Source organism: Pelophylax lessonae, assembly GCF_965119305.1.
Source record: "Pelophylax lessonae genome assembly, chromosome: 1".
Classification (NCBI taxonomy): domain Eukaryota; kingdom Metazoa; phylum Chordata; class Amphibia; order Anura; family Ranidae; genus Pelophylax; species Pelophylax lessonae.
The window spans coordinates 255,426,338-255,442,315 of NC_138768.1; the positions used below are offsets into that span (position 1 = coordinate 255,426,338).

Below are 15,978 nucleotides of genomic sequence, written 5' to 3' on the forward strand. Positions count from 1 at the left end.
TTTCCTGCACGATCACATAGTAAGTCAGCACGGATCCTTCTTGCTTCTCTGCACTGTTGATTTTTTCCCTTCTTCTCTTATCTGCTGTCCTCTTCCCTACACATATCCTGCAGCCTCTGGTCTCAGCTTAGCATTCCACACACCCATCTTGTATCCTTTCCATCCCAGTTTGCTTTAAGCTCTATTGTCCTGTCCCCACGCAGCATAGCGCATTCTCTGCACTCCCTACCACTTCGCTCTTCATTAGCACATACTCTTACAACCCCAAACTCCTCACCTATTCACTATTTTCTTTTTCCTAATAGTGGGTTCACACAGGTGTGCGGTGGTTTGGCCGCAGAATGATTGTATGTGAAGTTTTACCCGCAATTGTAGATGTGCTTCCATTACATTATTTAAGACAGCATGTTTTAATGAAAGCAAACCACTTTGATGCACGTTTAGAACATGCATAGTCCATGAGAATTAATTGGGAGCGCACCTAAAACTGCGGGTAAACCGCACATACAATTGCACTGCGGCCAAACCACAGTGCACCATGTGAACCTGCTTGCATATCAGAATTGTGCTCAAAATTTGTGACTTTCCTGACAAACACAGTAGCACACTGTCCTTTAGTATATGTGCAGTAGTGCCATTGATGGTTAAGGGCACCCCCACACATTTTCACACACACCGAACCACATGGTGCCACAGCACTGTGTGATGTGTGCCCCAACCACCCACCTGAACAAGGAGATGCTGCCAGCCAGGATTCTACAGATAGCAAAATTGAAATGGCATGTACTGCACACAATAGAGGCACAGTAGGACAGCATTTTTAGGAATAAAACAGATGGTAGCAACGTATGGCCCCCCTCACCACCTGTTAAACACCAGCAATGATAGCCACATGTTTGAATGAGCCCTTAGAGACCTTTCACCCCCTTTCCTCCCCCAGAGATCCCCTAGAGCTCTTTACGTCCCTGCACCACTGAGCGTCCACCCCCCCCTCCCTCATCCCATGGACATAGAGGCCAATCAGTCCTCCTCAGATTGACACCTACATACTGTAGCAGCATAATTTCCTCCTAGCGATACCGTCAACACAGGAACATCTCCTTCTGGTGACACTAGAGACACAGGGACAATTTTCCCCAGGGACATCACCACTGCTGGGACATTTTTCCTTCCAGTGACACTACCAAACACTACCCCATGTGTGTGCATCAATTTTAAACTCTCCAGGTTGCTGCACTGTAACAGTGTAGCACTAAGTAATATTTCAGTGCACATCACAAACATTAAAGACCTTGTACCACTATTAGTCCAAAATGGGGGGTGGCAATTTACCATCTTTGCCCTGGGCGCTGGATGACCTTGTCCCAGAACTGGCTCACAGTCATTGCCTGTGAGCACTGATCAAATGCTGGCTTTCCAGGATGTTCCTTTGACAAAAGGCGGTCATGAGACCCTAAACGGGGGGTGGCAATTTACCACCTTTGCCCTGGGTGCTGGATGACCTTGTCCCAGCACCGGCTCACAGTCATTGCCTGTGAGCACTGATCAAATGCTGGGTTTCTAGCATGTTCCTTCGACAAAAGCCGGTCATGAGATGGCCAGGCTGTTGTACTAAGCGATTGTCGGCCGGTTTATGTTGAACTTGTCTGAATTCAGCGAGGTAAAAAAAAAAAACCTTCAGGTTTTAAAAACACATTGATTAATGAAAATTTTTACATTTTCTTAATGTTTTATAGGCACAATATGCCCTAATATCATGGGAGCACTACCAGACTACAAACCTCAGAGCTAAGCCTATTTCTGCACCCTTAGACTTAATTAATTGTATCTATACAGATTTTTTTAAACACATTTTTACCAGTTTATTAAAATCTTCAAATAGACAGCAGTTTACCTATTGATCACAATTAAAAACATCTGAATTAATATTTTTCTGCTTCTTTTTATTTTAATGAAATAACTAAAAACATGTTCATTACCTTATTATAGAGTGTGTGCTACATGCATAAAAAAGGATGATTCTACCTAAACTTTTTGTATTGTGGTTCATACCATACCATGAAAGTCCTAAGTGCCTCCACCCTATGTTTTGCTCTATACTTCAATACCTCTTAACCACATCAATACAGGGCACTTTTACCAACCCCTCCCCCCACCCTTCCTGCCCAGGCAAATTTTAAGCCTTCAGCGTTGTAACGCTTTGAATGACAATTGCGCGATCATGCAATGCTGTACCCAAACAATTTGTTTTTGTATTATTTGGGACACATAGAGCTTTCTTTTGGTGGTATTTAATCACCACTGAGTTTTTTAATTTTTGCTAAACAAATCAAAAAAGTCCCAAAATTAAAAAAAAAAAAATTATTTAGTGTAGTTCATATGAGGCTTTCAACTGGTCAGAGCCACTCGTCATATTTATATTTATAAATGTAATTTGTATTTGTACATCCTATTACTCCCTCTGAGCAGATATTTATGTATTATTAACAAATACATTATTCATGTATTGCAGAGTTATAGGTAGAAGAAAAAAAAAGAGAAAAATGTGACGCCATTGGGTGCCCTTCATTGTGTCTCCCCCACCCATTAGGAGACTTGTAATTGACCGCAGAGGCTGTGCACAAGAGAATTGCTCATAAGCACAGCCTCAGCAAAATGAAACAAAGAGAGCTGAGACTGTGATCCTGAGCTACTCTCAAAACACAGCCTCAGCTGTCATTTCACTTTGCCTGAGGCTGTGTGTAGGATAAATGCTTCCGATCACTGTCTCAGCTATTTTTTGTTTACATTTGCTGATGCTTTTATTGAGAGCAGTTCTCCTGTACGAAGCCCCAGGTAAAGTCAGCGCCGGTTCACATAGGAGCGACGCTACTTTCAGGGACGACCTCGGAGATCGCGGTGCGAGCAGCGCGCCGCGACCTCGGAGCGGCCGCCACAGACTTCATAGCATTGAAGTCTATGGCGGTCGCCTCCTGGTCGCCCCAAAGAAGCTCCGGACCCTTTTTCTAGGTCGGAGCGACTTGTGTCGCTCCTATTAGAACGGGTCCGCAGCTTTCCTATGGGAGGCGACCTGCGGCGACCTGTGAGGCGACCAGGTCGCCTCACAGGTCGCCCTAGTGTGAACCGGGGCTAAAATGACAGCAGAGCCTGTGTTTAGATACATTTTCCCAAACACAGATCTAGCAGTTGTACACAAAGTTCAGAGCTGCTCTCTGCACATAGTCTCAGGCAAAATAAAAAAAAAGCACAGAGGCTGTGTTCAGAAAACTGCTCCTGAACACAGCATCAGCAACAATAAATGGAGAAAACTGAGACTGTGATCGGGAGCAGCTCTCTGCATACAGCCTCAAGCAATATAAAATAAAATATGAGACTGTGTTCAGAGAATTGTTCCCAGCCTCAGGAAAGGTAAACAAAAACTGCTCAGGCTATGTTTGAAAATTTCACTCTGAACACAGTTCCAAGGTATGTAAAAGGACAGCTCAATCCATGTTCAGAGTACTGCTTCTGATAACGGTATTAGCTATCTTTGTTTACATTCAGTATGCTGAGGCTGTGTTCAGGAGCAGTGTTTCTGCATACAGCCCCAGCTGCCTATTTTAGATGGCTGGTGTTGGGGCAGTAGAGGAAAGCAAGAAAATTATACACAACCAAAAATGTTGAATGTATCTCATCTTTATCCTTGTTTTAACTCTTAAATATTATAATAGTAGTACTAATAAGCAATTGGTAGCCTACCTGCTACATGCTTAGGGATGATTAATATACATGCACTTGCATATTAAACTCTACTTAGATTTGGGAATGGAGAGGTTTGCATTTTAGCACTTTTCCTAAATTACATTTTGTGGGTATTTTTAAACCCCTGTAACCAGCAGTTTGAGCACACCTTATATGGAGTGCAGAGATAAACATCCTCATAGGATGCTTTATGGTCCAGTCATTTTGGCATATACATTTAAATGAAGAATTTTTGGTAATAGTCCCTGGGTGGAGAAAACAAATTTGATCCAAATCCATAAAGTTAATCTTTGGTGGGGGGAGGAAGGATTAACAGTGTAGCAGTTTATTTTTCACTCATCTTTAGTAAGCATGTCTATGAACATGTACACTATGTAGTATGAAGGTCATCACAGGACAACCTCATTTCATGTTGAAGGTAAGATTGATATGACATATTGGATCATTATTGTTTTCTCTGAGGTGAGACAAATCCACGGTTGTCTGGAATACCAGTATCTGCAGTCTACTGTACATGGTTGACAGCTATTTTTTTTTTTATTTTTTTATGTGCTTGGTACTTGTAATATGCTGATCATCACAAACAATTTTGTACTTCATTTTTATTACAAGTGTTATACAAAATTGAAAAGTGTGTATTGTTTCTTTCATATTTTTTTGTTTCATTAGATTTTTATTGAATTTTATAAGTATTACAAAAAGGGCTGCGTTGAACAATGCAAGAAGGAAAGGAAGGAAATATAAACCATCGTACATTTATACAATAACCATTTATAAGGAACACACTAGAATAAATGCTGGAACACCAAGTTAAGAAGTAAGATTACACCTAATGAGGGTGCATAACAGGAAAAGATAACATAAACTGGGAACTGACTGTCTGGAATTAGTACATTGTTATCCTAGGAAGCACCTATCTTTCTTGAGGTGGGGTAAACAAGCATTTACTTTTGTCTGAGGGCTCTTAAGAGCCTGTGTATTCTTTGTACCAAAGGATCCAAGGAAGCTCTGTTTTATGAGTGGTGCCTTTCATACATTTTTAACAACAATATGTTAATATGTCCACAACATTATTTTTAGTAAGAATCCATCTTGAAAAACACAATGGACAGTGTGAACTTAAGGAATATAATCCTGCTTATGAATAGAATAAATCAAATACTACCAAAGTTCAATATTACAGTTTTATATGACTTACTTTTTGGGTCTGTAATCTGGAATTGATCTGTCCAGAGAGATTCGATCACTGAGCTGGGCATTATAACCATATTCCTCGTATTTTGTTTCTGATTCATGGCTGTCATCTCTCAGTGTGGCAGCCATCCCACCTTGTCCAAGGCCACCAGGTCCTTCTACAAGCCCCATGGGTTTAGCTAATCCTTTAAAGACAAAACATAGATTGCAGCATGTTTAATATCCACTGTATTGAAATAAGAACCATGTCCTATAGGAGTTTATATAAGATACAAATAAACAGAGTGTATATATATATATATATATATATTATTATTATTAATAAGGATTTCTATAGCGCCAGCAATTTACGCAGCGCTTTACAATATTAGAGGGAGACAGTACATATACAATACAATAAAATACAAGAGGATTTAGAGGGCCCTGCTCAGAAGAGCTTACAATCTAATGGGGTGGGGCAGGTGTCACAAGAGGTAAGAGTAGGGAGTGAGCTGATGGAAGATTAGTTGGCGGTGTGATAGGCTTCCCTGAAGAAATTCGTTTTCAGGGATCGCCTGAAAGCAGCTAGAGTAGGAGATAGCCATACAGGTTGAGGTTGAGCGTTCCAGAGGATGGGAGGCCCTGGAGAAATCCTGGAGACGAGCATGACAGGAGGAGACAAGGAAGCTTGAGAGTAGGATATATATATATATATATATATACTGTATATATATATACTGTATATATATACAGTATCCCACAAAAGTGAGCACACCCCTCTCATTTTTGTAAATATTTTATTATATCTTTTAATGTGACAACACTGAAGAAATGACACTTTGCTACAATGTAAAGTAGTGAGTGTACAGCTTGTATAACAGTGTAAATTTGTTATCCACTCAAAATAACCACTTCCGGACCGCCCACCACAGATATACTACGGAAGGCAGCTCCCCCTGTGCGAACCCATGTAGGTATACGTCGGTTGCGTACCTGCAGCTAAGGGGTCAGCGCGTGCTGCTGGCGGCGCGCTCCCGCCCCCCACTCATCAGCGGGGATGAGAGAGGGGATGAGAGAGAAGACCGATCAGCTGTTGTAAACACAGCTGACCGCTCTTCTCTCTGTAATGATAACAGAGCGCCTCTGATCCTTCTATATAGGATCACCAGTCTATGTGATCCTTTCAAAAGCCCAACCCCCATACAGTTAGAAACACTCCCCTAGGCTCACATTTAACCCCTTGATCAACCACAGTGTTAACCCCCTTCCCTGCCAGTGTTATTATTACAGTAACAGTGCATATTTTTAGCACTGATTACTGAAGTATTTTCACTGGTCCCCCCAAAAGTGTCGAAAATTTCAGTTAAGGGTCTGATCTGTCCGCTGCAATGTCGCAGTCCCACATAAAATCGCAGATCGCCACCATTACTAGTAAAAAAAAAAAAAAAACAACAATAAAAATGACATAAATCTTTCCCATAGTTAGTAGACGCGATAACTTTTATCACCAATCAAAATACGCTTATTGCGATTTTTTTTCACCAAAAATATGTAGCAGAAAACAAAATGGCCTAAAATTTTAAAAAATTTTAATTTTTAATTCTTTTTTTTGGGAGTGTTATATAGCAGAAAGTGAAAAAAATATATACTTTTTTTCAGAATTGTCACTTTTTTTTATAGCGCAAAAAATAAAAATTGCACAGTTGATCAAATACCACCAAAAGAAAGCTCTATTTGTGGGAAAAAAGGACATAAATTTTATTTGGGTACAGTGTCGCATGACCGCGCAATTGTTCATTAAAGTAACGCAGTGCCGAATCGCAAAACATGGCCTGGTCATTAACCTCCCTGGGGGTATTCCTGAGTGTGGCTTGGGGTGGAATTTCAGTGCCATTAGCAGTAACCCCGAGCCACATTCGGGGTACTGCCAGGGAGTATCGCTGGATCCTGGAAGAGAGGTTACTTACCTTGTCCCCGGGATCCCGCGATGCATTCCGGCAGCATACGGCGGCCGTATCTTCTGCCTGATGCTGTGTGCCCCGGCTTCCGTTCCCTGCGAGCGTCGCGTCGCAGGGGGTGGAACCGGCAGCAAATTCAAAAAGTAAAACACGCAAACACACCGATATATTGTAATCCTATTGGATTACATTACTAAATAGAATAAATTGACATTAGTTTGCTCTCCCAGTGCCCTTGCCTGCAGTTTTACTATATGTATATATATATATATATATATACACACATTTACATATATATAATATATGTATATATATATATATACTATAACTTATTTATAGTTGTTTATTATATTATAATTAATGATTTTGTGTTTCAAACTTTATCATACCTGAGATGTTATAAAGAAGAACGCAAAGTAAAAAAAAATCATATGTAAATAGTTTGTTTGGGCTGCTCATCCTTAAGAATTACATGCAAAATAATTGTACCACTTTCAGCACCTAAAATCGGAAACAATCATACTGCCAGGGAGGTTAAGGGAGCAAATCCTTCCGGTCCAGAAATGGATAACTCAACACACAGCCATTCATGTCTAAACCGCTAGCAGCAAAAGTGAGTATACCCCCAAGTGACAATGTCCAAATTGGGCTCAATAAGCCATTTTCCCTCCCCAGTGTCATGTTCTTTTTAGCGTTACAAGGTCTCAGGTGTGAATGGGGAGCAGGTGTGTTAAATTTGGTATCATCGCTCTCACTCTCACTCTCACTCTCTGAGGATCTGAAAAAAAGGTTTGTTGATCTACATAAAGATGGCCTAGGCTATAAGAAGATTGGCAAGACCCTGAAAATGAGCTGCAGCATGGTGGCCAAGTCCATACAGCGGTTTAACAGGACAGGTTCCACACAGAACAGGCCTTGCCATGGTCAACCAAAGAAGTTGAGTGCACATGCTCAGCATCATATCCAGAGCTTATCTTTGGGAAATTACGTATGAGTGCTGCCAGCATTGCTGCAGAAGTTAAAGGGGTTGGGGGTCAGCCTGTCAGTGCTCAGACCATACGCCGCACACTACATCAAATTGGTCTGCATGGCTGTCATCCCAGAAGGAAGCCTCTTCTAAAGATGATGCACAAGAAAGACCACAAACTGTTTGCTGAAGACAAGCAGACTAAGGACGTGGATTACTGGAGCCATGTCCTGTGGTCTGATGAGACCAAGATAAACGTATTTGGTTCAGATGGTGTCAATCCTGTGTGGCGGCAACCAGGTACAAAGACAAGTGTGTCTTGCCTAAAGTCAAGCATGGTGGTAGAAGTGTCATGGTCTGGGGCTGTGTGAGTGCTGCCGGCACTGGGGAGCTACAGTTCATTGAGGGAACCATGAATGGCAACATGTACTGTGAAATACTGAAGCAGAGCATGATCTCCTCCCTTCAGAGACTGGGCCGCAGGGCAGTATTCTAACATAAAATTTACCCTAAATACACCTCCAAGACAACCACTGCCTTGCTAAAGAAGCTGAAGGTAAAGGGGATGGACTGGCCAAGCATGTCTCAAGACCTAAACCCTATTGAGCATCTGTGGGGCATCTTTAAATGGAAGGTGGAGGAGTGCAAGGTCTCTTACATCCACCAGCTCTGTGATGTCGCCATGGTGGAGTGGAAGAGGACTCCAATGGCAACCTGTGAAGCTCTGGTGAACTCCATGCCCAAGAAGGTTAAGGCAGTGCTGGAAAATAATGGTGGCCACACAAAATATTGACCATTTGGGCCTAATTTGGACATTGTCACTTAGGGGTGTACTCACTTTTGAGTTGCCAAAGGTTTAGACATTAATGGCTGTGTGTTGAGGTATTTTGAGAGGACAAAAAATGTATACTGTTATACAAGCTGTACACTCATTACTTTACATTGTAGCAAAGTGTAATTTCTTGAGTGTTGTAACATAAAAAGATATAGTAAAATATTTACAAAAATGTGAGCGGTGTACTCACTTATATGTATATATATAGCCCTTTTTTTATTCGGATAGAAAAGGGGATTCTAAAATTCTGTTAGTAGTTTATTTTATTTTTTGTTGTCTGTGTTCCACTGGGAGGATTTCCTATCACTTTCTTTCCTGCAAAAATACATTTTTCGCTGGAATTGGTACCCCCATTAAAAAAGGTTTCTATCTATTTCTATTCTAGTGACAGCTGTAAATGTTGGAAATTTCTTTAAAAGAGAAGTATGGGTTTGTGGGTTATTGTTGATTTATACTTACCTGGGTGGATGTAGCATTGGTCCGATGCTGCATCTGTCCCCTGGCGCCTCTACACTGAGACCCAAGCGATTGAACACTGCTGATTGCTCGGTTCTCACAGCTCCATGAGCAGAGAGCTGCTGACTGTCAGGGGGCAGCTCTCTGCTCTGCCCCCCCTTGCTCATTAGAGCACTAGGCTGTGGAGGGGTGGAGCGGCTGGCTCAGGCTGTCAGCATCCCGCTGAGAGACTGAGCCTGGTATCGGTCCAGGCACCTGGCGGATCTTGACTCCGTGGTCATAATGATGCAATGCCTGGACCGAAATCTGTAACGTTAGCAGAGAGCAGACTTCAGCCCACTCTCTGCTGAAAATGGGTCACAGGAGTGCAGAACAAACTGCACTCCTGTGATCCATATGAGATGTACAGCCAAACAGAGCCATAGATAAGGGGGGGGGGGGTTAGGGGGGTTGAACCCCCCCAGGTCATCAGTGTAGATTGTACATAAAAAAAAAAAAAAATATATATATATATATATATATATATATATATTTTTTCTCCGCACCAGGCACTGATGCATTGTTATTTTTAATCAGGGACATAGATAAGGGGGGGGGGGGGTAGAGGGGTTGAAAAACCCCCAGAGCATGTGTAAAATATACATAAAAAAATAAATATATTTTTTTGCTCCGCACCAGGCACTAATGCATTGTTATTTTAATGCTGCTGCCTGCTGTTACTCCACCTGACCACCTGGAGCACCTCTTGGGCTGTAAGCTTGGCTTGGGGTGAGGGAGGCTCTGGCTGACAGTGCTCTCGTCTGTCTGCTCCGCCTCCACACCTCCTCTCTAGTCTATACTGAGACTCCAGAGAAATGTCTTGACTTGTTCAGCCAGTTACAGAAGCTTCTAGGAGGACAGCAGCACTGAGAGCAGAGCGGTAGGGAGCGGATAGTACCTATCCCGCCCACTGACACAAAAGATCAGCTCATCCTCTCTTCGAGCTGCCACTTCCTGCCTTTGGCTTTCGCTTGGGGAAGGAGCTGCCTGAGCCTGAGTCTGAGTGCTGTTAGCTCAACTGAGCTTGCCTGCTTGCCTTCCAGTACCACGTGGAAGGATCATCCCAATTTTCCCTGAAGTGCTGCTGTGTTATGCTCTGCTGGAGTCTGGACCTTAACTCCAGGAGGACAGGTCACCAACAACCACTAGGTGTGTCTCTCTGTGTGTGCTGTGTTCTAGATCTGAACTTCAATCATGAATCAAGTTCAGGGCTGCTAGAACAGTTAGATTTCATTTTTTTCTTCTGTTCTTTTATAAACTCTTTCATAATATCTCTACTTATCCTCCTCTTATTTCATTCTTGCAATGTACCTCAGTTTCAACGTTAGAATGTAAAATAGGTGTAAGGTTAATGATCTCTTACAAAAGCTTTATGATTGGCTCTGAAAAAAGGAAGGAGACCTACAAATGAACAGGCTCTGTCTCCCCATGTGTGTGCTATATGCACATTCACATAACAGTGGGAAAATTCTGAGATTTACCCTTAGCTGTATGGAGTGCTGTGCTACTACATTTAAATGCTGCCCTGAAGGTATTAATCCCTATTAAATATATGCTGCTAGCCTGCTACATTGTAGTCCTGCTAAGGAAGTTGTTGACCCTTTCCATGAGATGCTAGGCCTACTGGTTTTAGCTTAAAGTGGTAGTAAACCACAAAAAATCTTCTCCCTGAAAGTTAATGGCATAATGTGCTAGTATGCATCGCATACATTATTATTATTATTGTTATCACATTATTTCTATTATCACTTTATTTTTGCGCTGCTCTTTTGTTACATATTTAAAAGGTATTCTGTGTTAATTATCTCACAGCAGAGCAGAGTTGCAGCTTATCTCACCAATTAGTTGTGGTTTTAATAATTATGTTTTCCAAGCACAGTTTCAAATTTTAGATTTAAGATATACAGTCAGGTCTAAATATTGGGACATCGACACAATTGTAATCTTTTTGGCTCTATACACCACCACAAGGGATTTTAAACGAAACAAACAATATATGCTTTAACTGCAGACTTTCAGCTTTAATTTGAGGGTATTTACATCCAAATCAGGTAAACAGTGTAGTGTAACGCTCCAGGTTCTTAGTTCAATGGGGCTGGATCTACAGCTGCAGAATTCCACTCAGTAGTCTTGTAGAGATATATTAAATCACCTGATCTAACACTCTTGACTCATCACAGTGGTTCAGCCTGTTTCAGTATGCACATTTACAAACACTCAGATAGCAATGTTGTAGGAGTGATAAGTAGTTATGCAAGTAGTAGTGAAATGATACACTGAAGGTATAGGCTTTGAGGAGTGATAGTAGATGATGATAGGTAGAAGTAAATGTTACACAGGTATGTTAGTCTCTTTGTAGGTGTGTGGAGGTAGGTTGGTAACTGATGTGAGAATCAGCTAGGCTGGTAACCGATGTGAGAATCGGATAGGGCTGTTAACCGATGTGAGAATCGGATAGGCTGGTAACCGATGCGAGAATCGGATAGGCTGGTAACCGATGTGAGAATCGGATAGGCTGGTAACTGATGTGAGAATCGGATAGGCTGGTAACCGATATGAGAATCGGATAGGCTGGTAACCGATGTGAGAATCGGATAAGGCTGGTAGCCGATGCGGTGTTCAGAGGTAATGCAGGTGATAGGTAGTAGCAAGCGGTAAGCACAAGAGCTAGCAATCTAGTTTGGTAATGCAGGTGATAGGTAGTAGCAAGCGGTAAGCACAAGAGCTAGCAATTAGGTTTAGGCATTAGGTAGCAAGTGTTGTTGATAAGGTGGGGGCCCCTATGGGGTACTTATCCTCATAGGAGTGAGCAGCAGCATTTAGCAGAAAGCAGGGTAGCTCCGGTCGGTCCAGCAATGAGGTACTGGGTTACAGGCAGAAGCTCCGGTCAGGTCCAGCAATGAGGTACAGGGTCGCTGGTAGATTCGGCAGCGTCAGGATAAGCCACTGCTGAGAGCGGTTGCAAGAACAACATCTGAGTGCAGACCGTCCATTGAAATAGGCGCCCTATGCGGCGCCTGTTGATGACGTCACGGCGCCGATCACGCCCACATGCGTTCCACCTGACCAAGCGGTGGAACGCAACCCGGAAGCAGGGATCCCCGAGGGATCCTACAGCACCGAAGGATCTTACATGTAGGAATTACAACAGTTTGTATATGTTCCTCCCACTTTTTAAGGGACCAAAAGTAATGGGACAATTGGCAAAAACAAATTGAAAAGGATTAAGATTATGGGACAATTGGCTGCTCACCTGTTCCAGGCTAGGTGTGTTTTTCCGTTATTATTCCATTTACAAGGAGCAGATAAAAGGTCCAGAGTTAATTTCAAGTGTGTTATTTGCATTTGGAATCTGTTGCTGTCAGCTCTCAATATGAGATCCAAAGAGCTGTCACTATCAGTGAAGCAAGCCATCATTAGGCTGAGAAAACAAAACAAACCCATCAGAGAGATAGCAAAAACATTAGGTGTGGCCAAATCAACTGTTTGGAACATCCTTAAAAAGAAAGAACGCACCGGTGAGCTCAGCAACACCAAAAGACTCGGAAGACCACGGAAAACAACTGTGGTGGACGACCGAAGAATTCTTTCCCTGGTGAAGTAAACACCCTTCACAACAGTTAGCCAGATCAAGAACACTCTCCAGGAAGTAGGTGTATGTGTGTCAACAATCAAGAGAAGACTTCGCCAGAGTGAATAAAGAGGGTTCACTACAAGATGTAAACCATTGGTGAGCGTCAAAAACAGGAAAGTCAGATTAGAGTTTGCCAAACAACATCTAAAAAAGCCTTCACAGTTCTGGAACAACATCCTATGGACAGATGAGACCAAGATCAACTTGTACCAGAGTGATGGCAAGAGAAAAGTATGGAGAAGGAAAGGAACTGCTCATGATCCAAAGCATACCACCTCATCAATGAAGCATGGTGGTGGTAGTGTCATGGCGTGGGCATTTATGGCTGCCAATGGACCTGGTTCTCTTGTATTTATTGATGTTGTGACTGCTGACAAAAGCAGCAGGATGAATTCTGAAGTGTTTTGAGTAATATTATCTGCTCATATTCAGCCAAATGCTTCAGAACTCATTGGACGGCACTTCACAGTGCAGATGGACAATGACCTGAAGCATACTGAGAAAGCAACCAAAGAGTTTTTTAAGGGAAAGAAGTGGAATGTTATGCAATGGCCAAGTCAATCACCTGACCTGAATCCGATTGAGCATGCATTTCACTTGCTGAAGACAAAATGGAAGGGAAAATGCCCCAAGAACAAGAAGGAACTGAAGACAGTAGAGGCCTGGCAGAGCATAACCAAGGTTGAAACCCAGCATCTGGTGATATCTATGCATTCCAGGCTTCAGGCTATAATTGACTGCAAAGGATTTGCAACCAAGTATTAAAAAGTGAAAGTTTGATTTATTATCGTTAATCTGTCCCATTTCTTTTGCTCCGTTAAAAAGTAGGAGGCACAATTACAAACTGTATTAATTCCTACACTGTTCACCTGATTTGGATGTAAATACCCTCAAATTAAAGCTGAAAGTCTGTAGTTAAAGCGCATCTTGTTTGTTTAATTTCATTGTTTCACCATTGTGGTGGTGTATAGAGCCAAAAAGATTAGAATTGTGTCGATGCCCCAATATTTATGGACCTGACTATATATATATATATATATATATATATATATATATATATATATATATATATATATATATATACATATATATGTGTGTGTGTGTGTTGAAACCCAAATCAGTCTTTAACCCTCACCAGCATAAAGGCCCACATCTTACCACTTTTTACAATATGGTCTATTCCGAAATTATGCAAACCATCTTTCCACACCCCTACCCAGTTAGGCACCCTTACACCTCAAGAATCAAAAGCCCTTTCATCCTTGATTAATAACAATGACATTATCATTAAAAATGCTGATAAAGGAGGAGGCATTGTCCTCCTGGATCGAGATTCTTACATCCAAGAGGCCGAAAGACTTTTGGCTGATTCCAACACTTACACTCCACTCCATAAGGATCCCTTCCTGAATACAAATTGGACCTGAATGCTATCATTGACCATGCCATTGAAACCAAAACTATAGACTCCAATGAAGCCTCCTTCCTCAATAGGATGTTTTATCGGACCCCATATTTTTACCATATTCCCAAGATCCACAAAAGTCTCACCGATCCCCCAGGCTGTCCCATCATTGCATCCATGGAGAGTATCACCTCTGGTCTCTCCTTATACATAGACAATTTTCTCCAACCACTAGCTCAAAGTTTACCTGCCTACATCAGAGACGGTACTCATCTGTTGGAACTACTGTCCCCCTACACATGGGAACCTAGTTATACCTGGATGTCTCTGGATGTTAATTCACTGTATACATCTATTCCACACCATTTCGGCCTCACAGCCCTAGATCATTTTCTCCATCTGGATCCTTACATGAGCCCCAAACAAGCCCACTTCATTCTGGAATGTACAAAATTTTGTCTCACTCATAACTATTTTAAGTTTAATGATCAATTTTATTTACAAATCAATGGAACAGCCATGGGAGCAAATTTTGAACCTCCATACGCAAATTTAGCCATGGGGCTATGGGAATCTCAGAAAATATGGCACAACAACCCATATTGCAGACACCTTATCTTCTATGGTAGGTACATAGATGATATTCTTATAATTTGGGACGGACCCACATCTTTATTTATTTTTTCATTTTATACAACGTCTTATTATTTTAACCTTTTAATATTTTAGTATTTTAATTTTTAAAACAAAATTGAGATATACAATGTCCACATATTGGCTTTGTAGTTTTTAGCCTAATAATTTGTGGCCATTTATTATCCATCCTCCAGATAATTCCTTTGAAGTTTTATTCAAAAATTGCTTACTCTTATTGTCAGTGAATTTTTCACTGTGAATATTAGTATCTTTTAAACATACATATTTTTTGCCTTTTAATAAAAATATTTTCTCTTAGGTTCCAAGAAGGTTAAACATGGCCACAATGCTTACCTTCATATACTAGATTACATTTGATGCATCAGTAGGTTAAAGTGTTCCCCTTTTTTGATACTTCGGTATCACCTACGATTTGTTTTGTTGACATCCGTTGCAATTGGCCCAGCAAGACTCCGGAAGAACACTGCAATACTTCCGGCTCTTTGAAGTAATGCATCGTGATTGGCCGACTCCATAACCGGAAGTGCGTCATTGCACATCCGGGTCTTCGGAGGAACACACTATGATTGGCCGATTCCGCAACTGGAAGTGCGTCATTGCACTTCCGGGTCCCCGTCGAGGCCGCACCGGAAGTCCCCATTTGCTAACATTTAAATGAGAGATGTGGACAGCACGGCTACAGCTCCAGTCCCAGAAGCCGACTTGTCAGTGGAAACGCGTCGGAGGGAGCTAGCCGTGCTGTCATAGGTCCTGGTTTGTACTGCAGACATCCGCGACCGTCCTGTACATGCTGTTTTTTCGTCTGGATTGTGTAAGTGTCTTTTCACTCAATTTACAAATAAAGCCGAAGGTAATGCACTCTAGTCCTCTTCTCTTCTCTGGGCACGATCTTTCTTGGCATTTTCCCCTGATTGGAAGCCTACAGATCCCCCCCCACTTTGGAAGCAGCTGATTGATCCGGTCCATTCCGAGAGCCATCCCTTTCAGCCTGATCAGTTGGGACCTCTGGACAAAACACAGTACATGCTCACATCTCTTCACATTGTGGTAAGAGTCCACTCCTATCACTGGGTGTTCACATGTGTATACCAGGTCATTGAGAACCACTTTGGA

General features: G+C 41.9%; 1 protein-coding gene across 1 annotated transcript in view; it reads right to left on the bottom strand.

Annotated features, from left to right (window-relative positions):
• GALNT9 (polypeptide N-acetylgalactosaminyltransferase 9) overlaps positions 1 to 15,978 on the bottom strand; it is a 450,947-nt gene that overhangs the window by 370,941 nt on the left and 64,028 nt on the right. The window contains exon 2 of the mRNA XM_082253021.1: positions 4,940 to 5,120. Coding sequence (XP_082109147.1) covers positions 4,940 to 5,120 — 181 coding nt within the window. The remainder of the gene's footprint in view (positions 1 to 4,939; positions 5,121 to 15,978) is intronic.